This window comes from Quercus lobata, chromosome 5 (genome assembly GCF_001633185.2).
Source record: "Quercus lobata isolate SW786 chromosome 5, ValleyOak3.0 Primary Assembly, whole genome shotgun sequence".
Taxonomy (NCBI): Eukaryota; Viridiplantae; Streptophyta; class Magnoliopsida; order Fagales; family Fagaceae; genus Quercus; species Quercus lobata.
This window is the reverse complement of record NC_044908.1, coordinates 50,080,260-50,104,361: the sequence shown is the minus strand read 5'-3', so window position 1 is coordinate 50,104,361 and position 24,102 is coordinate 50,080,260. Positions and strand designations below refer to the sequence as shown.

Below are 24,102 nucleotides of genomic sequence, written 5' to 3'. Positions count from 1 at the left end.
TTTCAGTAGATGCAGATGTCATAGACTCTGTATAATTGTACTCTTTATTTTAAATATTAATACAAATTCTTACTACCAATCTAAAATAAATAAATATTTGAGAACAACAAACCAGATCAAGATCATTTCTTCTTCTTCTTCTTCTTCTTCTTCTCTCTCTCTCTCTCTCTCTCATACACACACAGAACCAACTAGATTGTCTAACTAATACACTCAATCTGAAACTGAGGAAAAAGAGCCCAGAACAAAAACATTTCATTGATGCACAATCAAATCCCAGCGAATCAAACATGAAGAAATTCTAAGTTGGTTGTGGCTACAAAGAGCAGACCAGATTCTGATTTAACCACCAGCTTAATGAGTAAAATGAACTATAAGGTTTGACCTAAAATACATACATCATCTATCCTGTACTCTGGAAGTCCTTTTATTCTTGCATAAAGCTCAAGATGCTCTCAAACAGTCAAAAATTCTAATAGAGCATCAAATTAGGGGCAATACCCAATCTGAAATTAAATAATAAAAGAAAACAAGTTAGCTAAGTTCCACTGGTATATTACAAATAGTGAGTCTAAATTCGAGAGGGGGGGGGGGGGGGGGGGAGGAAAGAAAGAAAGGAAAAGGAATGAAATAAATCAATATATACATGCCAACAAGCAGCCCTGGGATTGGAACATATATATCTTTGCCAAAAATAAAAGCAGTTCCATCAGTTGGGGATTCTTCTCCTGCATGGAAAATATATGATCAAAAACAGTAACCTCACTAAATATTTCAAAATTCAGATACATGCTATGTAATTAAAAACAGACAGAGATGCAGGTACTTAATTATTAATTATAGAAAAATCAGAACTCTTGACACTGGTAAAAGTTTCTAACATTATCATGTTTTTATGAAGCTCATCAAGTTGGGGACCACATAAAACCTCAGGAATGTAAATACAAATAAAAGACAAACATACAAAACAGCTAGGTGGGAGAACAGACACTATATATTTGAGTTCTCAATTATCACAGAAATGTAGTAATTTCTTATGAAGTTGACTCCTCCAAAAAATTAATTGAATTAGAAACTATTCATGGCAGCCTATGATATACTTAAATGTTCCACAGATAGCCCATGTATCGTTACAAAATTTTTACATACCAGACAGCTTTGAAAGTGTTGTGGTTTGCCCAGCTCCATTTGTTCCTAAAAATCCAAAACATTCTCCTGCTTGAACTGAGAAAGTCAGTAATTGTACTGCGACCTTAGTGCAGTGATGCATTCCTCCAGGATACACCGAAAAGTGGTATAATAGAATCATGAAAGGTTGTAGTATTGGCATTACAAAATTACACCTTAAGAACCGGTAATTTTTGTACCTTCTGAAGATTACGCAAGTAGATGATGGCATTATCAATTTAGCCTGAAAGTACCCTATTTCTTTCTGTTTTCACATCTATGTCTTCAGCAGGATCAAGAGCAACAGTTTCTGAGGAGGGTCTCAAGAGAGGTTCTAAAAAACTAGAAGTACCACACTAGAGAATTTTAGTACTTCTCCACCACTCTTTAACTGTGACAGGAGTCAATTTGTGAGAAGGCAACAGTTCAAGGCCAAGTGTTTAGAGGAAGTAACCAATGCTCTGCCACAGGTAAGAAAATTGAATGGAATCAAACGAAGTCCAATTTCAAAATTAATTTTCTTGTTCAATTTCAAAAGCATATTTAAAAAGAAATTATGTGGCCCTAATCTAATCAGCCAAGAAACCATAGCCGACCCCAAATTTTGGGACTAAGGTTTTGTTGTATTTAAAAAGAATACAAAAACAATAAGATTTCTAATGAGGACATCAGGATTTTAAGTGGGGGACATTATAATACCTTGGTGGATTATACTAGATAAGTGTGTGTTGTGCAGGCATGTGTTAAGCCCCCACATCAGGTCTTTACTTGGTTGAACTTGGCTACATAAGTGATTAAGATGGGCCCCAATCGTAACTTTACTAGTATTTTTGGGGTATAGCATAAATGTGACTAGTAATCCCTTGAATCATTACAACCTTTAGTAACAAAAATGATATAGGGGAACTTCTATTTTGCCATGTTTTAATGTCAAGAAAACTAAGAATGCATGTCAAACACTTACAACCTCAACATAGTGCAAATGTGGCTAGTTTTCTTGGGCTACATAAGAGTGCATGTTTTAATGCCCTGCCTTTTTCAAATTGCAACTAGTATCCAAAAGCCATTATAGATTTTACCTGATATTTGACACTCAATCCATTGCATCCTTGGAATGTTGCACCAGGAAATGAAGAGAGAATCAATGAAAGAGAACTTTTCTTTGGCTAGCCACCACTCAAAAAATATTGGCAAGGGTATGCCACCTACACAAACTCAAATAGTAAGTAGAAAATAGCAAAATAGACAAAATAGGAGTCAGAAAATGATTAAATTGACCATCAACTTAGAGAACCTAACATAAATGAAATTATATTCATAACATAATTTATTCCTTTTATCTTCTTCTTCTTTTATTTATTTATTTTTTAATTTAAGAAAAGAGAGGGTTGCACTCACCATTCTCCAAAGTAATATTGTATAGAGATCTTTGCATTATCAGAAATTGATACTAACCTCCCATAGAGTTTTTTTTCATAAATAACTATAGCGCTGAAGATAAGTGACAAATGCCTACAGATTAAGAAAGTTTAAGTTGATAACAAATGATTGAGTTTAATAATTTAACCCTTATTCTAACACTACCCCTCAAGCGTGGGTTTAAACTTTCCCTTAATACGTAGGGCCAAAATATTTAATATAATGGGAGGTTTAGAGTGGGACATGATTCAAAATCAAGACTACTCACTTTAATACCATAATAGATTACCCTTTTCCACTAGTTTAAGCTTTGAGGACAACTGGGATTTCAAATTGACAGTTGGTTTAAGTAATGGTTTTGGTGTTGCAAATTCTGTAGCAGGTACTAGAAATGGTGATGGCAATGATCTTCATAATATTGACATCTATTCAAATTTAAAATTATTTTTTGATACAAATGAGAATTAGATAATGAGTAAGAAGATATGAATTATAGTGAGCTGCTACTAATAATTTGGACATGTCTTCATTCCGATGTAGAGGGTTTTTAGCATCTCACCTAACCCAGGGGAGCCCCGCGGCAGGGGGAGGGGGTTGGAAGGGGATAGGAATTGGTCTTATAGGAACCCAGTAAGTATTTTAGTTTTAGCATGTTGCCATTAAATATAGAAGAACCATACAAATACTGTGTGAAAGTGGATCAAGTTAAGCTGTGGTATGCTAAACCGGTATTGACTACCAACAATAAATAATCTTTTGAAAATAAAACACATGCAAAATGTCAAGAGTTTAACATATCAGGAAAGCATTCAAAAACAGAACTAAGAGCATCAAAGCATAGTTTGCATTGAAACAAATGAATAGAAGGTTTGGAAAGAAAAATATATGAAATCTGAAAGTAGTAGTAGTGGTGATTACATTGATAAAGAAAAGTAATGTAATATCATTAGCTTTGTGAAAATGACAAGCCAGAAGCTTTTAAAGGCTTCCAAATTCATGCTCCCAAGGAAACAAAAAATATAAAAGGAAAGAAAATTATCAACAGCAAAATAAAGAACATAAAATCAGCATATGCAACACCTACCATGTCGAACAAACTGCTCAGATAACAGATCACCAAAAGTCCCAAGTGTTTTTGTTCGTTCTTGATCATGCTCCCAAGGAAACAAAAAATATAAAAGGAAAAAAAATTATCAACAGCAAAAAAAGAACATAAATCAGCATATGCAACACCTACCATGTCGAACAAACTGCTCAGATAACAGATCACCAAAAGTCCCAAGTGTTTTTGTTCGTTCTTGATGTAGGGAATGTGATGGGCTACTTGTGTATGGTTTAGAAGCAATGAAAGGGCTGAGTTACTTAGAACACATTGGTAGGTGGATAAGTACCTCTGCAAGAACACTTAGTTCCAAATAACACACAAAGGCTAACAATTCATTCAATTACCAAAACTGATTTACAAAGAGCTTACATTCTACTACTTATACTAGTTGTTTGCCATTGGTAGCCTCTAGATGGTTGACAAGTGTCTAAATCCTATCGGCTAATGCTTAAGAAATCATCTAACTAACTAAACAATGTTTGCAGGGAACCAAAGATGACTAGATCACCCATTTAGTTCAAGTATTATTTTCATATTGTAATCTTTTTATATATATACTAAAGGATACTTGTCAAGTATGGTCAATTAAAACTAAAAAACGTTCACAAGGACCCACAGATGACCATGCCAACTACCATGGAATCACACAGCATATTAAGAAACACAAGAAGAAAATAGAGAAGACAAAAACAAACAAAGGAAGATAAAACGGTTATAAGTTGTATAGAACTAACTAGTAAGAAACACTGTGAGAGCAAATGAGAGGAATTTGCCTATATGGCAACAAAAGGTTTCAGAGGAAATTACCTGTACAAGATTCCATGACCAAAAATTCTGCATAAAAGAAAGTCACCAAAAACTTTCATTATGTAAAGAATAGAATAAGAAGACCAACTTTGAGGGAAAGCAACTATAAGTTTCGATATTATTTTCACAAAAAATACCACATGGAGGTTTTGTAAAATATTCAAAAGCCTAGTGGGTTAAGTGTCACACAATTAACTAGTTAACACATAAAACAATACCACATGGGGTTAAGATTGATTTTTATTTTGTTAAGGAAAGGGTAATTTTATGGTGGCATTATGATGCTATGTACCCCACGAGTTAGCCCATATTTTCACTAAAGGCTTCTTTTTGCTAAATTCTAGAAGATCAAGTTCAAGCTAAACCCTCTTCCAAATAGTGCTTAGGTTATTAAGCAAAAAAAAAAAAAAAAACATGCTCAACTTATTGCCAGCAAACATTTGTGTAATTGAATTTGTCGGTCCTTCATACAGTTGGTACTAATGCCCTTCTTATAGCTGCTACAAGCACATACAACCACATGCATTGTGGGCGTGGAGTATGAAATTTTTCGTTTGTCATTCTAAAAACCAGTTTTTTCTCAATTTTTAGATCACCCATTTAGTTAAGGTATGTTTTTCATATTGTAATAAAAGCTATATAGACTAAAGGATACTTGTCAAGTATGATCAATAAAAACTAAACAATGTTCACAGGGAGCCACAGAAGACTATGCCAACTACCATGGAAATAAAATTATTCGTGTAGTATCACACAGCATATTAAGAAATACAAGAAGAAAATAGAGAAGACAAAAACAACCAGAGGAAGATAAAACAGTTATAAGCTGTGTAGAACTAACTTTTAAGAAACACTGTGAGAGCAAATAAGGTTAAAGCAACAAATTAAAGAAGCAATTTTGTAGTTACCTCCTAACAATAAGTCTACTACATTATTAAACAAAAGCGAAGAGAAAGATTAGTTAAAAACGAAATGGGTATCTACTTATCTTCTTGTACCCAATTTTACTAATTCTGACTCACACAATATTTTCTAGTAATTATTGCTTCTTAGGCTATGTAAGGTCGTTAGTGGAGAACACACAACAACAACATCCTAAAAACCACAGCTTTTTCTAAATTTTTAGATCACCCATTTAGTTCAAGTATTACATTTTTTTTTTCAGATTGTAATCTTTATATATATATATATATATATATATATATATAGACACACACACACTAAAGGATACTTGTCAAGTATGGTCAATTAAAACTAAACAATGACAGGGAGCCACAGATGAGAATGCCAACTATCATGGAAACACACAACATATTAAAGAAACACAAGAAGAAAACAGAGAAGACAAAAACCAACAGAGGAAGATAAAATGGTCATAAGTTGCGTAGAACTAACTAGTAAGAAACACTGTGAGAGCAAATGAGAGGAAATTACCTATATGGCAACAAATCGTTTCAGAGGAAATTATCCGTGCAAGATTCCATGACCAAAAATTCTGTATAAAATAAAAGTCACCAAAAACTTTCATTATTTAAAAATACAATAAGACAGACTTTGAGGGAAAGCAACTATAAGTTTCCAGATTATTTCACAAAAAATACCACAGGGAGATTTTGTGTTATATCCAAAAGCCTAGGGGGTTAAGTATCACACAATTAACCAATTAACACATAAAACAATACCACATGGGTTAAGTGTTACACTCAAAAATTCATGAGGTTCGGTTTTCTTAAGGGAAACCACGGTGGGGGTTGGGGGGGTTAAATATTTTCCCAAAAGAAAAGCTGTTCGGAAAGCCCTGTTTGCAACTTGTCAGATCTACACTCAGTGTCTGAAGAGGAAGGAAAAAAATAGAGGGGGACTGGGGGGGGGGGGGGTATTGGGGAAGGAGACACTCTTTGGCAATTATGACTTGGGAGTGATAATTCTCAAACAACTTGAGATATTGAAATGACATCCAAATGAAATAGTAACCTACAAAATATACATGTTAATAACAACAGTGGAAAACAACAATACGCACATGGTAGTTTCTGCCTAAAACAAAGTAGTTTAAAACATTTCTATAGTCCACTTAAACTTAATTAGCCTTCATAAATAACAGAGGAAAGTGAGGGTGACTTGTGATACCATAACAACAACAAATCTATCTGTTGTACGCTCTGGTCCAATGTGAGCACCTGTTCATACATGTTAAGGGGACATTTATCTTTGTGATCCAGTCATATTAACAAATCAGAAGGGACAAACAGCAATAAAAACTTAACTAACCTGGGTAGTTCATTTTTAGCAAATGTTTTATAAAAGTTGTCTTTCCAGTTGAATATTGACCCAAAAGACCATGGGTTTAGCATCAAAATCACTATTTGTCTGCAAAAATGCAAATAAAAATCAATCCTCTGCTATAGAGGCCTTAAAATCTAGAGTGTACACTTGACAGCAAAACTAGAAAGATCTAAATATCTCCATTTTGCAAACCACAGCCTCTAGTTTAAAAGATTAATATGGAACTAGCCAAATAAAATATATGCAACTTCTAGTGGCTTTGGCTTTTCAATGTACAATCTCTTCAAGCCATCAATAATTGATGTACCTGCATTGGGAGGAAGCTGAGCACAAGACGATGAGAGAGGACACACATTAGCCAAAAAATGAAAATGAAGACATCCCCCTAAAAAGAAGTATACATTGTATGCTACTTTGTATTTTTATAGGTAAAACATTTTCTTAGAAAAGGCGCAATACAGGGCACAATCCTAGAACATGGGATGCAAGTAAGATAAGCACCAAAAGGTAAAGCCTATATTGTATATCAAAAGAATATATTGCCAAACAGAAAATAGAAGATATTTAAACATAAAGGAAACCTGATTTTTTTAGAGACAAAGAAAGAATAATGACTAAAAAAACTCAACAATCAAAAGTACTATAATTGACTTAGAAACTTCCCAAAATTAATTGGCCTGAAGATAACAATAAACTCAGTTAAGTGGTAAACTCATCAATACTAAATGGTAAAGTACTAATAGAACCAACCAAGCTCATTTCTTAAATCAGAAAACAACCATCCTCGCCAATACAAAATAGTTAAGTATTAAAGGTGCCTTTTATTAATTTCATATTTTTATTATACAGAAATTAAAAACAATACAAAACCTCCTATCATACAGAATACAGGGGAAAGTAATTGCATTCAGCTAATAAATTCTCTAAAGAAAGAGACACCCCTAACAAATATAAAAGCAGCTAGCAGCCACTATCAAGTAAGTGTTAATTAACCAGGAGTTGGTAAGAAAAAATTATTTTTTATGCACCATTTAACAATAATTTAGTCTTTGACAAATACAAATGACAGAACTTATAACAGATTGCAATTATAAAAAAATTCAATCAAAAGACCCAACATGTCTTCGCCTTTCTTACACTAATCTATTCCAAAACCCAACTTTCTTCAACAAACTGCCACCACAAAGACTACCTCATTTCCAAACCCATGTTGAAAGCTAAATCAAAACCCCATTCCAGAAATACAAAGTCAAACAATCTCAACAGTGCACACATCAAAGGAAAATCAAAAGAGAGAGCCATGGGGTTTGGCTGTGTAAAGCTTGGCGGGTTCCACGAAATCTGCTGCAGACTTCATCTCCTCCTCATATCTGAAAGTAAAGAAAGTCACCAAAAACTTTCATTCTGTAAAGAATAGAATAAGAAGACCGACTTTGAGGGAAAGCAACTATAAGTTTCGATATTATTTTCACAAAAAATACCACATGGAGGTTTTGTAAAATATTCAAAAGCCTAGTGGGTTAAGTGTCACACAATTAACTAGTTAACACATAAAACAATTCCACATGGGGTTAAGATTGATTTTTATTTTGTTAAAGAAAGGGTATTTTTATGGTGGCATTATGATGCTATGTACCCCACGAGTTAGCCCATATTTTCACTAAAGGGCTTCTTTTTGCTAAATTCTAGAAGATCAAGTTCAAGCTAAACCTTCTTTCAAATCGTGCACATGGAGGTTTTGTAAAATATTCAAAAGCCTAGTGGGTTAAGTGTCACACAATTAACTAGTTAACACATAAAACAATTCCACATGGGGTTAAGATTGATTTTTATTTTGTTAAAGAAAGGGTATTTTTATGGTGGCATTATGATGCTATGTACCCCACGAGTTAGCCCATATTTTCACTAAAGGGCTTCTTTTTGCTAAATTCTAGAAGATCAAGTTCAAGCTAAACCTTCTTTCAAATCGTGCTTAGGTTATTAAGCAAAAAAAAAAAAAAGTGCTCAACTTATTGCCAGCAAACATTTGTGTAATTGAATTTGTCGGTCCTTCCCTTCTTATAGCTGCCTACAAGCACATACAACCACATGCATTGTGGGCATGGAGTATGAAATTTTCGTTTGAAATTCTTTTCCTATTGAAGCTAGGAGTATAGATTTTCTTATTCAAAAAGATTTTAGAATGTCAAACCGAATATCTTTATTCAATAATTTAAAAGCTTGGCATATTAACTACAAATACTAATAACTTGAGATAATTTTGACTGATTTTGGTCCTGAGTAACATACTACTTGTAAAGCTTATAAAATTAGATGACATACCAAACTAGGGTAACAAAATTACACCTTGAGAAAAAACTTGAGCAATAGCGTAAATATCAGACACCCCTATTTCTGTTTCCAAGCAGTGCCAATTTGATTTTGTTAACCTTGGCCACCACGTCCTTGATTCCAAGTCTTTCATCTGGTAATTCTTCAGAACACCTCAAGCCTAATTCCAAGATAGATGAAAGGATAGTTTGCATGACAGTTACATCTCTTCCATCTTCTATACTAAGCAAACCATCGTCCACAACTTCCATTCTGTCAGGAAGTGAAGCAATCCATTGCCTCATACCTAGTTCTCCAACAAACATTTCATCGGTAGGTTTTTTTCTTGTGATCATCTCCAACAATATTATCCCATAGCTATAAATGTCACATTTGGTGGATACTCTCCCTTCAGAACCATACTCTGTCATACTCATATATGTCAACAAAATTTTAAGTTAATGATCCACATGTTTGTCCAAACAAAGTAAAAACTATACAAACAAAAACTTTTAGTGGGTACACACACCTACACCCCATTCATACAAGGATTTAAAAAAAAAAAAAAAAAGATTTTAACTGTATCCATTCATAATCCATCAATTGATATATATGTGTAAGCTAGATTTTTCTATTTATTTATTTTTGGTTCAACTGTACCTTAACCAATTCTTTATGTGTCCATTTGCTATTATGTCGTAATGGTTTAACTTTGTTATTAGGAATGATTGTCTGGCTTAACACATAATATAGTGTACTTTTTTCACAATAATTAATGTAGTAGGTTGTGATTTGTAAATAATAAAATTGGTATTAGTGGCAGGTCTGTGTAAAACTTTTGGAATTATGTTTAGCTCCCGTGCCGAATATGAACACTCCTTCATATCTACATATTCATTTGTGTCTTCATTTAAGTTAGACTTCAAAATGAGCCTTGGAGATTGATCACCATAACTAAACTTTTATAGTCAATTTAGGAAAACTAATCTATTGAGATCATTACCTTTGTATATTGTTGTTTTTTTTTTTTTTTTGGAGTAATACCTTTGTATATTGTTGATGGCTATAAACAGGAAGAAGAACATTTGCGTTAGCTTGTTCAAAAGTTTTCTATTTTAGTATATGAACCTTTTTTTTTTTTTTTTCTATATTACATACCCACTTTTCAAAACACCCAACATTAAATTATCTATTTTACACTACTTTTCATTAAAATACTATTTCTTTACTAATTTTTTTATTATTAGTTTAATTCATATCTCTCTCTTCCTCATGGGGTGAAGTAAAGAATTATTAAAATATGCATTTGCAAAGCTATAGAACTGTGTATATTTACATTGTAGCAAAAGTAGAATTTTGCTCAATTTTACATTGGTTGATGTAGGAGGTTTTTGAGATTTATTAGGTAAAATGTGAGGCTTTTTTCTTTTTTACATAGACTAAGCAATAAGCCATATCAATACCATGGATGCATTTACGAGACTAGTATTGAAGTACTATTGGATTAAATTGTATCTGTTGAATTAAATTGTATTTGACTAGATAAAACAAATTATTAATCTAATGCAACTAGATTACGAGCTGGTTTGAACTACCATGCAACATTCTTATTCCTAAAATTAGCCACTACTAATGTTATTCACGAAATTAGCCAAGAAATTAAATGAATTGAGGTGATTTCATGTATACCTGGTGCGATGTAGCCAATTGTACCAATGGTTCTGGTTTGGGTTGCGTCCTTGTTTTCAGCTAAAATCTTTGCAATGCCAAAGTCTCCAACATGTGCAACCATGTCCTCATCCAAAAGGATATTGCTAGGCTTCAAATCACAATGCACCACGGATTCTAATTGACCATTATGGAGATAATCTAATGCCAATGCAACATCAACCATAATGCCTACTCTTTGAACAAGATTCAAGCAGTAGTTGTGAGAGTATATCCACTTTTCAAGGCTATAATTTGACATGTATTGCAACACCAAAGCTTTAAACTGGGGATTGGAGCATACACTAATGACTTTAACTAGATTTCTATGTCGTAATGCCCTTAACACCTTGCATTCAGCATCAAAACTTTTAAAAGCATCCTCCAAATGCAGGTTTAGAACTTTTACAGCAACAGTAGTCCCATCAGACAGTATCCCTTTGTACACAGTACCAAACCCTCCAATTCCAAGCAAGTTGCTTTCACAAAAGTTGTTTGTCCCAAGACAAAGTTCTTGATATGATATCATTCTCCAATCCACTGTAGGTAATGTGAAAAGTGAACTTGGAATTTGCATGTTATATTGTGGATGTCTTCTTAGCATAATAACAAGCATTGCAAAGATTATAATTGATGCAATGCTAGGAATAATATATTTGAGCAAAAGTTGTTTCATCCTTGCTCCTTTAGAACTGGGACTCGTGCAAGCTGGAACTCCAAAAATTGAATTCCCACAAAGTGCTTCATTACCTAAAAATGATTTTGCCTTGAAGTTTGCAAAAGGTCCACCAGATGGTATCTCTCCTAATAACTTATTGAACGACAAATTCAAATACTTGAGAAACTGAAGTGCCTCCAGAGACTTAGGAATTGCACCTGAGAGATTATTGTTAGAGAGGTCCAGCAGATCCATTCCTTTCAATTGCCCAAAAGAATCTGGAATGTCTCCTTGAAATGAATTCTTTGACAAATCAAGATTACTAAGACTTTCAAAAGCACCAATGATACTTGGAACTTTTCCAGTAATTTGGTTATGAGATAAATTCAAGTACACAATAACTCTGAGTTTTTTCATGTTTGGAGACAAAGATCCGTAGAGGGAATTTGATGATAAATCCAAGAACAACAAATTTTCAAGATTCCACACATTCAATGGGATTGATGATGTTAGTTTGTTATAACTCAAGTTTAATCCCTGCAAAAGATTGAGGTTTCCAATGCAATTCGGGATGGATCCATAAATTTTGTTATTTGAGAGAAATAGTTCTCCCAGCTTGTTTAGCTGACAAAGCTCTTCTGGAATATTTCCTCCAATATTATTGTCACTAAGATGCAATCTTTGCAATTCCTCTAATCCCCCTAACGTTGACGGTAAATTTCCAGACAAATTGTTATAGCTCAAATCAAGCAAGGTCAAATTTTTCAAGGAACCGATTCCCATTGGAATTTGACCCTTTATTTGGCTTTGACTTGCACCAAAGAATTTAAGCGAAGCTGAAAAATTTCCAATGGTTTTTGGAATTGTAATATTCAAGGGATTGATGGAAATATCTAGCAACTCTAAAGATGTGCAACTGGTTAAAGATGTAAGAAAACTATGCTCTTGATGCCCAGACTCCTCTGTTAGTTGATTATCACCTAGACTCAAGATTTTGAGATATTTTAAGTTTCCAAGACTTCTAGGTATAGGCCCAGAGAGTAAATTTCCAGATAAATCTACTCGGACGAGGTTGGAACAATTTGAAAGATATGATGGGATACGACCGCTAATGTTGTTGCCACCAAGATACAACATTTCAAGATTAGGGCAAGGGATCCTAGTATCGAATGAAAGATTTCCAGACAAGGAATTAACCGACAATTGGAGATCTTGTAGAGAGGTAATGTTGAAAATATTTTGGGGTATTGTCCCAGTGAGATCGTTATTACTAATACCCAATACATTCAGATTTTGGAGACGCCATAAATCACTTGGCATGCTTCCTTTAATGTTGTTTGTTTCAGCAGCAAACTGTTGTAACATCGATAAATTGCTTATGATAGGAGGAATGTTTCCAATTAAGTTGTTACCTCCAAGATAGAGGAGTTCAAGCTTCTTTAAACTCCCAAAACCTTTTGAAATACTTCCATCAAACATATTGTATGATAGAGATAATTCTAAAAGCTCTCTGCAGTTATTAAACTGTGAGGGGAGCTTACCGCTGAATTTGTTGTGGGAAATATACAGTCCTTGAAGATTAGGACAGCCGCTACAAAGATCCACTGGAAGGGTTCCTGAGAGGTTATTTCTTCCAATAGAAATACTCTTTAGAGAAGACAAGTTAAAGATGACAAGAGGAAATGCACCGGTGAGGCTATTGTCATCCAAAAGAAATAACTCTAATGACGACATATTGCCGAGGGACGATGGAATTGTACCCATAAGATTGTTTGATCTAAGGACTATTTTGCGAACCCTTGGTAACATGCCTAAATCTTTAGGTATGCTACCATTTAAGTTGTTACCATAAAGAAATAAAACTTCAAGCTTCTGGCAATTATGTAGAGTCGGAGGAATACTACCTTCCAATAGGTTGTTTGACAACAGAAGTTCCCTCAAGCGGTGTAGATTACCAATCTCATGTGGCAGAAAACCAGAGAAGCTGTTGTTATGAAGATCAAGTGAGACCAGGAAGGAGAGGTTGCCAATATGAGGGGAAATGGTGCCGTGAAGATCCACATAGGAAAGGTTCAAGGCTGTGACTCTCTGTCTGCGTCGGCTGCAAGAGACCCCAAACCACTCACAGAAGTTTGCTGTTGTGGACCAGTTACTGGCAGAGAAGATAGTATCATCTGGATGAGAACTGATTTCAGATTTGAAGGCAATGAGAGCTGATTGATCTGTAAAGTTGTTGGAAGAGTGGGACAAGTGAAGTATGCATGGCTGCACTAATAGAAAAGCCAAGAGCAGGAGAATGGATCGCCTTTTAATTAACATCATGAGTGTGAAGGGAGACATAGAAGGCTCTTAGGAGTTTGGAGTAACAGAGGGCTATCACAACTCACAAGAGACTTCTACAGTTTAAGTTTAAAACAATAAATAATGGCCAAGTAATGGGGCTGAAATAGCCAAATACAACTATTTTTTTCAAATTATTAGTATTACTATTTGAGAAATACATAACAATATATCATTTTTTTTAAACTCAAATTTGACATAAACTCTTAAAAAAGTTCACTCGAAACTCGAGTCCCTTCTAATATATAACTTATTGGCTCTGTTTCAAACTCTTTCGCTACCTTTTCCTACATGACACTGACAAAAGAAGAAAAAAAAAAAAAAAAAAAAAAAAAAAGCCACAATTGTTAACTGTGTGACGACCTTTTCCCACGTGACCCAGACAGAAGAAAGAAAAAAGAGAAACACCCAAAGCCACATTGTTGACTGTGTGACTACCTTTTCCCACGTGACCCAGACAGAAGAAAGAAAAAAGAGAAACCCAAAGCCACAATTGTTGACTGTGTGACTACCTTTTCCCACGTGACCCAGACAGAAGAAAGAAAAAAGAGAAACACCCAAAGCCACATTGTTGACTGTGTGAGTGCAATCACAATTATTGACCGTGTAAGTGCTGCTCGAGTAACACTCTAAAAATAGTGATATTTGGCTATTTTTAATTTTTTACCGTTAAATAAGAGTCTTCACACCATCATTCTTTATAGAAAATCATGTGGAAATAGAAAAAGGAAAATAATGGTCATAGATTACAGATAGTTAAATAAGAATTGCATATTCGATTGCAAATAAGAACTTTGGTAAGAATCAACCGGATGAATATATAAAAAGGTTCAAAATCAACATTGGGCTTAATTTTGCACTCAATCCTAGAACTTCAGCACCTAGAAAAATCATACTCCAAAGGAACATGAACATTAAAAAATAATGGTACCTCAAGTTTTCCCAAGAAGAACTCCTAGAAGGATCCGAACTAGTAAAGCCTAATCACAACGAGAGAGGACCATGATTTAATCAAAACCATGAACCTCTTAAGAACAGATTCTATCTCTCCAATGCATACTACAAAGCACTAGAGAGCTAGCATATGACCAACTAGAAAGTGAGTCTACTACATTATTGTACGGAAGTGAAAACAAAGATTAGTTAAAAAAAACTAAACAATGTACCCAATTTTACCCAATGTACTCTATTTTTCTTCTTGTACCCTATTTTACTAATTCTGACCCACACAATATTTCCGAGTAGTTTTTGCTAATTAAGCTATGTTTAGTGGAAAACAGTTTTTTCTAAATTTTTAGATCATCCATATAGTTCATGTATGTTTTCCATATTATAATCTTTTTATATATACTAGAGGACACTTGTCAAGCATGGTCAATAAAAATAAAAAACAATGTTCACTAGGAGCGATAGATGGCTATGCGAACTCCCATGAAAATAAAATTACTTGCAGTATCACACAACATATTAATAAACACAAGAAGAATATAGAGAAGACAAAAAACAAAAAGAGGAAGACAAAACAGATATAAGTCATGAGATATCTGTTAAGACACATTCACTTATACCGGCCCTTAGGCCAAGGCTTAAGTAGCCTAGGCCATAAGCTGCCCCTGCTTGGAAGACAATCAATCATCATAAGAAATAGATAAAAGACAAGTAGTTTCAAAGGAAAATTACCTATGCAAGATTCCATGACCATGGCAAAAAGCAATACCCACCACACATTAAGAATGTTTTTCCACCAGTAGCAAATCCCATTTGAACAAGGCTGTCAATCAAAAAGGGAAAACAAATTGTCAGCTATGCATATCTAACTGCTAGATGTCATATCTAAATCAGTCCACTACAAACACAACCATTAGTTCTAATAAACAAATTGAATAAGATGAAAGAGCTCAATACCACTAGTTGTGTAATAAACAAATTCAGGAAAACACACTTGCAATCGAAACTAATCATCTATATAACTCTGTCCTCACTGCAATTCAAATTCAAGAATTTATAGTTTTCCCATTAAAACTATTATCTATCAGCTTGTAGCTTTGGAATTTCCAAAGAACACTCATGATTTTGTGTTTGTTTAACCTTTTGTTACTTGAAATTCACAAGAGAAGAAAACAAGTTACTTTTAGCCTAAAGAAGCTCAAAATTCCATATCAATTTGTCAGTGCAGGGCTCCTCTACTTTCAACATGCCTTGCAGAAACATAATGTAAGGATCAATCCTATTTAAAATCTAGCCTTAATATTTCACCAAGCACTGATAAGGGAGAAGGTGCCAACTAAACTAGAGCTCATTGGCTTAACATCTAAGCCTTATCCCCCTCAATTTTTAACAGAATCAAAGTTTATTATTTTCTACAAAATAGAAACAAAGACAACATAACAGAAGTTCATATTATAGCAATATTTTGACATAATATATATATTTTTAGTGTTACATTCTAAGACCCAAAAGCACTGAAAGTAAAGCTCTAAGGTTTATAATAAAATATCAATTTTTGGCATCTAAGTCTCAAGATAGGAGCATAATTCATGTAAAAAGCCTATGATGATTTTTTTCCTAACGTAAGTAAAAGAATCTTTATTCAAAAGAAAAGATAGTTCCAATATACAAAACACTCCTAAAGAATGACAACCTGAAATTCAAAAGGTCTAAAACAAGATGAGGAAGCTATACCGCATATAATGGTAATTCAGTCATACACAGATCTCATAAAAGACTGTTTAATAACATGCTGAGGACATTCAACAACTTAAAAAATCCTACTAATTTTAAGCAGATTTTAAAGAAGTAACATCCTTATGTTACCAAAAGGATCTTACTTCTTTACAATTTTTTGACAATTATTATTGTATTGTAATAGTATTAAATAGCAAAAGAACCACATATGCCACTTACTTGAGCATCAGCCCCTGACGAAACCAGGATATTAAGATTCATTGAAAAAGCTAAACCAGTTATTCGCTTATGGTGTCCCTTCAGTTTTGATTTTACCTTAAAACAGCATATAATTCACACCACTTTATATTAAGAGAGCAAAAGAAACCACTTTTTTTTTTTTGGGGGGTGGGGTTAGTGGTAGTGTGATTAACCTATGTAGTAAGTAATTACCTTATCAACTCTAACATTATATGTGTATAACTGAATCCTCCATTCCAATAGCTATGATGTGTGTTATTGTCTTGAGGATGAAATGCTAGGAAGGTAGAAGCAGGGGGTGCCGGCATAAATGTTGTCATTACCTACAAATTAGAGCAATTGATGGCAATCCATTAATAATCGCAATTCTGATGAAGTTTGCAAGACATGTATGGAGACTTACCTTGAATGTCATCATATTAAATAATGAAACCTTTTCACCACAGGCTGACATCACATGAGTCATTTTTTGATAGTGCTATACATGGTACTGATTCTTCAAGGATGACACCTGAGACATCATTAGCCATAAGAAGACCACTGTTTGGTTGCCAGTGTTGAGGAACAATATTGGCAGTGGCCTTTAAACACACACAGACTTCAGAAATCTCCCCCAAGAAAGAAAAATCTCAAGCAGACATACACAAGTTATTAAGGAAAAAAAAAACTAAGTGAAATTGCTTTAAGCTAGCAAGTACCTTTCCATTTGGATTTTGTTCGTTCCCTGCCCATTTCCACAGCTTCTGAACACCATCTGACCCAAATGCCAGAATTTGCATATAGAAGTCGAACAACCTAAGTATAAACATAGTACAGAATGCATCATCAAGTATATAAACTTTATAATAAAAAGTCAAATATAATAAACTTGCAGAGTTGAGAGGTCACATTATGACCAACCTGTGTATTAATTCTTTTGAACTTTTAGTAAAATTTATAATACTTATTGAAAATTAGGTATTAAATACAAGATACTTCACAAACCTTGCTGGAAGAATCTGTGCCTTCAGGCATGGTAACTAATCAGAACTGGACAGCATCCACAATTTCAGACAACTGCCAAGGTTTGGTTCTATCAGTTACATCCTCCTTGGTTCTTGGCTTTTCCATGCTTCTACCATTTGGATCAACTCCATTCTTCAAAGATATAAAAGTTAAAAAATAAAATCCACACTATGCCAGAATGTATTTGCCAAAATGCAGTGGCTCATTTACAAAGAAAGTTTAGGGGGAAGACTGTGGATAGAAAAATAACAGAAAATGGTTTTCCCAAGAAGAAGAGGTAATATCTTTTTTTTTGATAGGTAATCAGAAAAATTTTATAAATGATGAAGAGGTAATATCATAAGCAGGGGAAAACATTGAAACAGCTAGTGCCACATCCTTGAACCAGTCACTAGGCATGTTTAAAAAGGCAGGCCCATAAAAGGAAGCTGTGTCAAGAAACTAATACATGATGGGAAGTTGACTGCTTTATTTATTTCCTTGACATGTTTTAGTTAAAACCCAGAACTAGGGAAATCAGAGGATTTAAATAGTGCATGTGCCTCTTTATGATATGTTGAATGCAAGCTAACCAACATGCATAATTGCTGCTACAGCCAAAATATAATCTTCAACAAAAATTTCACATTCCAAGTTAGAAAGATCAAGCTGCATACAATAATTGGAGAAGGCTTGACAGGACTGGATTGTCATTTGTGATGGCAGGAGAGCCAGCTACCTAATGAATAGACCCAACAGATCTTTATTTAATATTTTTAAAAGCATGCAAGCAAAACTAAAATAAATGATTTAAACCTTGGCTGCAGCCGATTCAATGGGCGATCTCAATGCATCAAAAGATGGGGTTCAATGGGTCTTAAAGATCTGAGACCAGCAGCATTTGCAAGTATCTTGATTCCGTTGTCTGCTGTTGTAACAGCGAGAAGATTCCCTTGTTTTAATTTGAAGATAAACATGCATAGTTACAGTTAATTAGCTAGCAACTTCTTAGGGTATCACTTTAACCACTTTCCCACCATAACATTTGCTATTTGTTTTTCCCACCACTAAGGTCCATAAACAAAGAAATTGCCTAAATACAAATGTCACAGATATTGACATACATTATTAAAAAATCCACAAGATATCCATAACCCTATGTGTCATCATATTCATTCACTGAAGTGCATCACATTATGTTATAATAGTATAAAATGTCACTTACCTTGTAGGATCCATGATTGAACAAAGGTTCGGCTGTATTGCTGAAATCTTATCTCATCCAGCCTCCTTTTCCTAAAAATGTCAAAGGCAGAACATAATATGACATATGAAAAATGATAAAAAGGATTCAAGACCAATAGTCAATACTTATTTGCAACAAGGTCAGTTTTTTATCTTCTTCTCTGAATCAGTCTGAGACTATTATCAGTAATAAATGGCTTTTAATCAATAATACTGGAATTTTCATTAATAGCAAAAGGCTCATCTCAGCCACTCCAATTTTGTTTCTAAAGGACTTGGATGAACTTGCTTATTATGTTTACATAATTTCAAAATTCAATAAAAATTTTGGGTTTGCTTACTTGCTATTGTAATTTGTGATTACTAGGTCTAATATTAACTAAGCTAGCCCGTTAAATCTTTAGATAGCATTTCAAAGCATTAAATTTTTGGAAGGATATTATAGCATGAATGGTAAAGGACTTTCTCACAACCTAAACAGGAAAAATTTTCTTTCACTCAAAACAAGTATTTTTTGTTGATGCTTGACACTGCCAGTTTCATCAACAACCACACAATGACATCTCCACCACCTACTCCATGAATCTGCTGAGACCGCCACCACTATGAAAAATTATGCTAGGAAGTGACCACATAAGCATCAACTACATCACCTCCACCATCATCAGTCATTGCAACCATTAACAACCAACACCACCATATATGTCATCAAAAACAACAACCAAGCCTTAGTCCCATATTTATTAAAGTTGGCTAGGGGCCCTCATCAAACTTTATGTACCTTCTAGCCATACACTTGATCTTTTCATATGTACGAAATTGAATGGCAACATGACTTATCCCGGCCAATGAAGGAACAAACCAAACAATGCCACTGTTTCAAACCAACAAAATATCATGACAAAAAGAACACAGCATGAAGATTTTCTTTGTTGAATTAAATGATGTGGAAAGCATGTTTTAGTAATCGCTTTGGGCAGAATGGGTCTCAATCACTCTTGACAATTTTTTATTTTTGTTTTATAGTATAAGTAGTTTATTTGCAAACTCACATAACACACATCAAACTAAGGAAGAACTTACATGTACAATCCTCAAATGCCTTCCTCATGTGCTATCCTTGTCAATGCAGAAAGCGTATCTTTGTAAGGAATTACATCCTGCCTCATTCCCTATGCCTGAATGAAGATGAAAAAGAAATGAATATCCAAAACACCTCAATGAAACATAAACAAAATGTGATATATTGGGAAACTTGAGTATTACCAGCCATATCATATATTATTACATCACAATATCATTTTATGAAAGACAACACATATTCTGACCAGCTTTCAAGCACAGTATCATCAACTCCTGCCTTAGATTTTAAGACTACTTAAGATAATAAACCACAACGCTACTAACCATTTTTAAGGCGCCTGGTTTAGGTCGTAAAAATGGTGGGACAGGACAGGTCATATGTGGAAATCTTACTGACCAAAAAAAAACAATGCTGCCATACACTATAATTATATAAAAAAGTGAATATATATAAGACTGAGTTTATACATGTTAATTTGTTGATGATATTCTTCTAATTGCTCCCCTTTCCTTAATTTGGCACCTTTCTATAATTTTTTCTTTAATACCCTTATCTAAAGTCAACCACTTTTCCCAAAATCAATTTGTCCATTGATATCATATTATCAACAAATCAACACATATAAACTCTGTTTCCCATCTTACCATGTCAGGCTTATACAGCCCTTCATCTCGTAAGGCAGGTTGCAAATTACAAGGATTGAAGATAAAGTTAAAACTTATCTTTATGGAAGAGAGAGAGAGAGAGAGAGGGAAGGGAGAGACCAAATCATGTTGTCTGACAGTTAACAGAATAGTGGGGTATGGGTATAGAACTTAAAAGTGAGTTATTATCTTAGAGAAACAACTTGCCAGCTTAAAAGTGATTAAGCATCAACCACCAGGGGCTGCTATTGAATTAACATTTCTAGCAGTCTTCCACAGAATCTCCACTTGATCAATTCTAAAGAAACTTTCCTGTTAAAAATATGGGTATAGAACTCAAAGAAGACAGTTTTAGCTTAGACATTCCTGCACATCTCTGAATGCCATGTCACAGCAAAGCTTAATCATTCTGACTAATAATGGATTCTGACAATCAAAAGTTTATTCTTTTTTCTTACGAGACAAAATTTCTTCTGACATTCACATAATAATCAAACTTATCAGCTCTACAGGTAGGCAAATGCTTCTCTTTCTAATGTATGAGAAAAAGTTTTGTTTTCCCAATTTCAAAATTGAAAAGAGATAGATATTGTTGCAACTGGAAAAAACAATACCTAGTACTAAACACAGCTATAAAATGTATCTTCAAATGTGTCAGTTGACTGTTTAAAGGGGAAAAAAAGGTTGAAGAGAAAATTGAGCACGAAACCAGGTAAAATAATTGACTCAAACACAGCTACCATCGTTTCACATATTTAAAGGCATTACAAACAGAAGCACATATATAAGTATGAATAATTATGTAAGTATGAATAAATTTATTGAAATGAGACAAGGCATTACAAACAGAAGCACACCACAATAATCAGCAGACATAAATCACCACCAAAAAAAAAAAAAATTTTGAGTGCTTTGGAGTTCGAGCTGTTATTCTGAAGCATAGAAGAATGCAATTGTCTTACATACTACAGTGTGACTACCAACTAAACAAATAACTGTCAAGATGTCTTCTGCATCAAATTATATGCATGGCCAGTGCAACATAAAAAATAGGCAACTTATAGATTCAAGGACCTAAAGGCATTAAAGAGAGGGCTGATTGGAGAAGAAGGATTTATGTAGCCCACCAAAAATAAAAGCACTATAGTCCAAAGAGTATTTAGTGTACACTCAAACAAACTAGTCGAATTATGAACACTTCCTACAAAAATATAATATTATACAATGTAGATTCTATATGATACTAAAGACATCTATGAATACTTTTTTTTTTGGTAGTTATGAATACTATCTATATAGATATGTAAACTAAATGATACTTTTTTTTTATAAGTAAGACTTACAGAAGGATACAAATTTTAGATGCAAAGTTCCCTTGTTAGATGTATAACCAAATAATAAGAAAAGAAAGTGCATAACTTTTGCCCATGAGTTAATTTGCAAAAAGTACCTATCATTTGCTAGATTCCAAGCTTCCTGCCTCAGTTCTGGAGGTGTTTGTTCAAGTCAGTCTTGAGGTCATGATATTTCTGTTAGAAAAGTAATAGGATAAACAAGGAAACCATGAGAATTTATTGCATTTTTAGAGAAAAATAGGAGGACTATATAAGTGCAGAGGCACCTGAAGTGCTAAAATTAACCACCTATTCAGACAAAGCCATTATACTCGGTGGTTGCCAAAAGGAAAAAAAGAAGAAAAATTAAATTCTTGTGCCAAAGAAGAAAATGATAAACAGGTAATTCCATAGACAAGAAGGTTGGTGCTTAACCTGTGAACCAATCTCCAAATGCTCTATCGGTAAGTTCTCCATCCTACACCCTATTCTGTGGAAAACAATAAGGACTTGTCTTGCTTTCCTTGGGCTTTCCTCCAGCTTTGATCCAAGCCACAAGCTGCTTGCAGCAACTTTCTGCAAAAAATTATCATATCCCAGAAAATTAAGGGATGAGTTAGTAACACAACTATTATTCATTTGTTGCTAAGAAAATGTAAGAATAAAAATACATTCTGGAAAACAAGGACCTTAATTCAATGAAGCTCAAGGCCACTGTTGGACTTGGTAGTGGTGAATTACGGATACAAAACTAGTGGTAAATTATCAATTATCCCAAAGGCATAACTAATAGAAAACAGTGTATTTAATCGTCTAACAATAATTCTAACACTCCCTTCATGTATAATCTCAAACTCTCCCTTAAGAAGCGAGGCCCAACACATGGGATTTTTAACAATTTTAAAGAAAGTTGGAGCGAAGGTAGGGTTCGAACTCATGACCACTTGCATTGATACCCTGATAAATCACTAATTGCCCCAAAAACTTCAATTAAAACATCATGGATACATTTCAAAGAACACTTTTCTTTCCTACATTTATTCTCAATATAAAGAGAGAATGATAAGAGACAAAACTTAACCTTAACATTGAAGCGGTCAAACGATTTCTTGCAATAGAAACGATGGAATAGAACCTGCCATACTGAACCAACAAAATTAAGTACAAAGATTAAGGTAACATACTGAACCAACAAAATTAAGAAAAGTAAACAATTTCATAAACCCAACATATAAAGAAATCAAAAAAACAGGATACAGTTTAAGCAAGATGCCACTTTCTTGGATGAGATCACAGCCATAGATTCGTAAGGTAGTTTCAGTATCTTCATCAATACCATCTTTCCTAGAAGGTGAGTTCTTTAGATGCTCATCGGCTAAGTAGAAATTGTTAATCGCTGTGTATATCATTCTAAACCAAATAACTCAACAAAACTGCCACAACATAACAAATACAAAATTTTAGTCTAACATAACCATCAAATTTTTATTTTTATTTTTCAAGTCACAAACTTGAAACTGTGTATAAACATGAATGAAGCATTTAGATTGAGAAAATTTGGAGATTACCTTAATTATTGTATGGGCATTGAACTCACCGGAGGGGGGCTGGTCAAAATATTATTCATAATCTGGCGTCTGGTATTAACATCCCACAATGGATTTGTTGTGATGGAAGTGAATAGCAATCACAAGAAACCAAGAAGAATTCTATACTAAAATAAACCGAAACCCCAGAATTGGAATTAGAATTAAACATTAAATTGATTAATAGACGTTTTCTCTTATTTTCCCGAACGCCTCCATTGCTGATACCTCTCTCTCTCTCTCTCTCTCTCTCTCTCTCTCTCTGTTTTTCAAAGCTAAAACAGAGGCTTTGTGCTCAACGGGATTTTTAATATAGCCTAATTTCTCAACGGTAACATTTTTTTTTGAAATTCAAAAAATTTTTGGACTTGGATCACTCGTATTTTCATTATGTTAAGCTTATGGGCCTTTTCTCGTTTTAACTTTTTAAGTGGTTGATCCAAGTGATTGATCCGCTGCTGATAGTTGGGTCCAACTCGAAGGCCCAATATTATTAAAAAT

At 34.0% G+C, this 24,102-nt stretch overlaps 1 protein-coding gene and 1 long non-coding RNA gene across 16 annotated transcripts; one reads left to right on the top strand and one right to left on the bottom strand.

Annotated features, from left to right (window-relative positions):
- Positions 1 to 23: 23 nt before the first annotated feature.
- On the bottom strand, positions 24 to 23,852 carry LOC115988519 (probable LRR receptor-like serine/threonine-protein kinase At3g47570). Of its 15 annotated transcripts, XR_004091549.1 has the most exons (21): positions 23,584 to 23,852; positions 23,097 to 23,448; positions 22,451 to 22,591; positions 22,132 to 22,210; positions 20,037 to 20,131; positions 18,934 to 19,004; positions 17,709 to 17,861; positions 17,423 to 17,519; positions 17,128 to 17,305; positions 16,917 to 17,047; positions 15,480 to 15,570; positions 10,784 to 14,779; positions 6,770 to 8,154; positions 6,629 to 6,678; positions 5,933 to 5,993; positions 3,671 to 4,525; positions 2,247 to 2,372; positions 1,368 to 1,628; positions 1,150 to 1,215; positions 647 to 728; positions 24 to 506 (listed from the first exon to the last, which is right to left on the bottom strand). XR_004091549.1 is itself a non-coding variant. In XM_031112090.1 (2 exons), the coding sequence occupies exons 1-2, from the start codon at positions 13,797 to 13,799 to the stop codon at positions 9,163 to 9,165; spliced, it is 3,372 nt and encodes a 1,123-aa protein (XP_030967950.1). In that variant the 5' UTR covers positions 13,800 to 14,779; the 3' UTR covers positions 8,960 to 9,162. The 15 variants fall into 15 exon arrangements, 1 of the variants encoding a protein (XP_030967950.1); XR_004091550.1 differs by lacking the exon at positions 10,784 to 14,779; XR_004091551.1 differs by lacking the exon at positions 10,784 to 14,779 and having other exon boundaries at positions 6,770 to 6,868.
- Positions 4,534 to 9,127, top strand: LOC115988522. Its single transcript, XR_004091561.1, has 2 exons — positions 4,534 to 4,644; positions 8,520 to 9,127. It is a non-coding gene; the product is annotated as an uncharacterized LOC115988522 (long non-coding RNA).
- Positions 23,853 to 24,102: the final 250 nt, after the last annotated feature.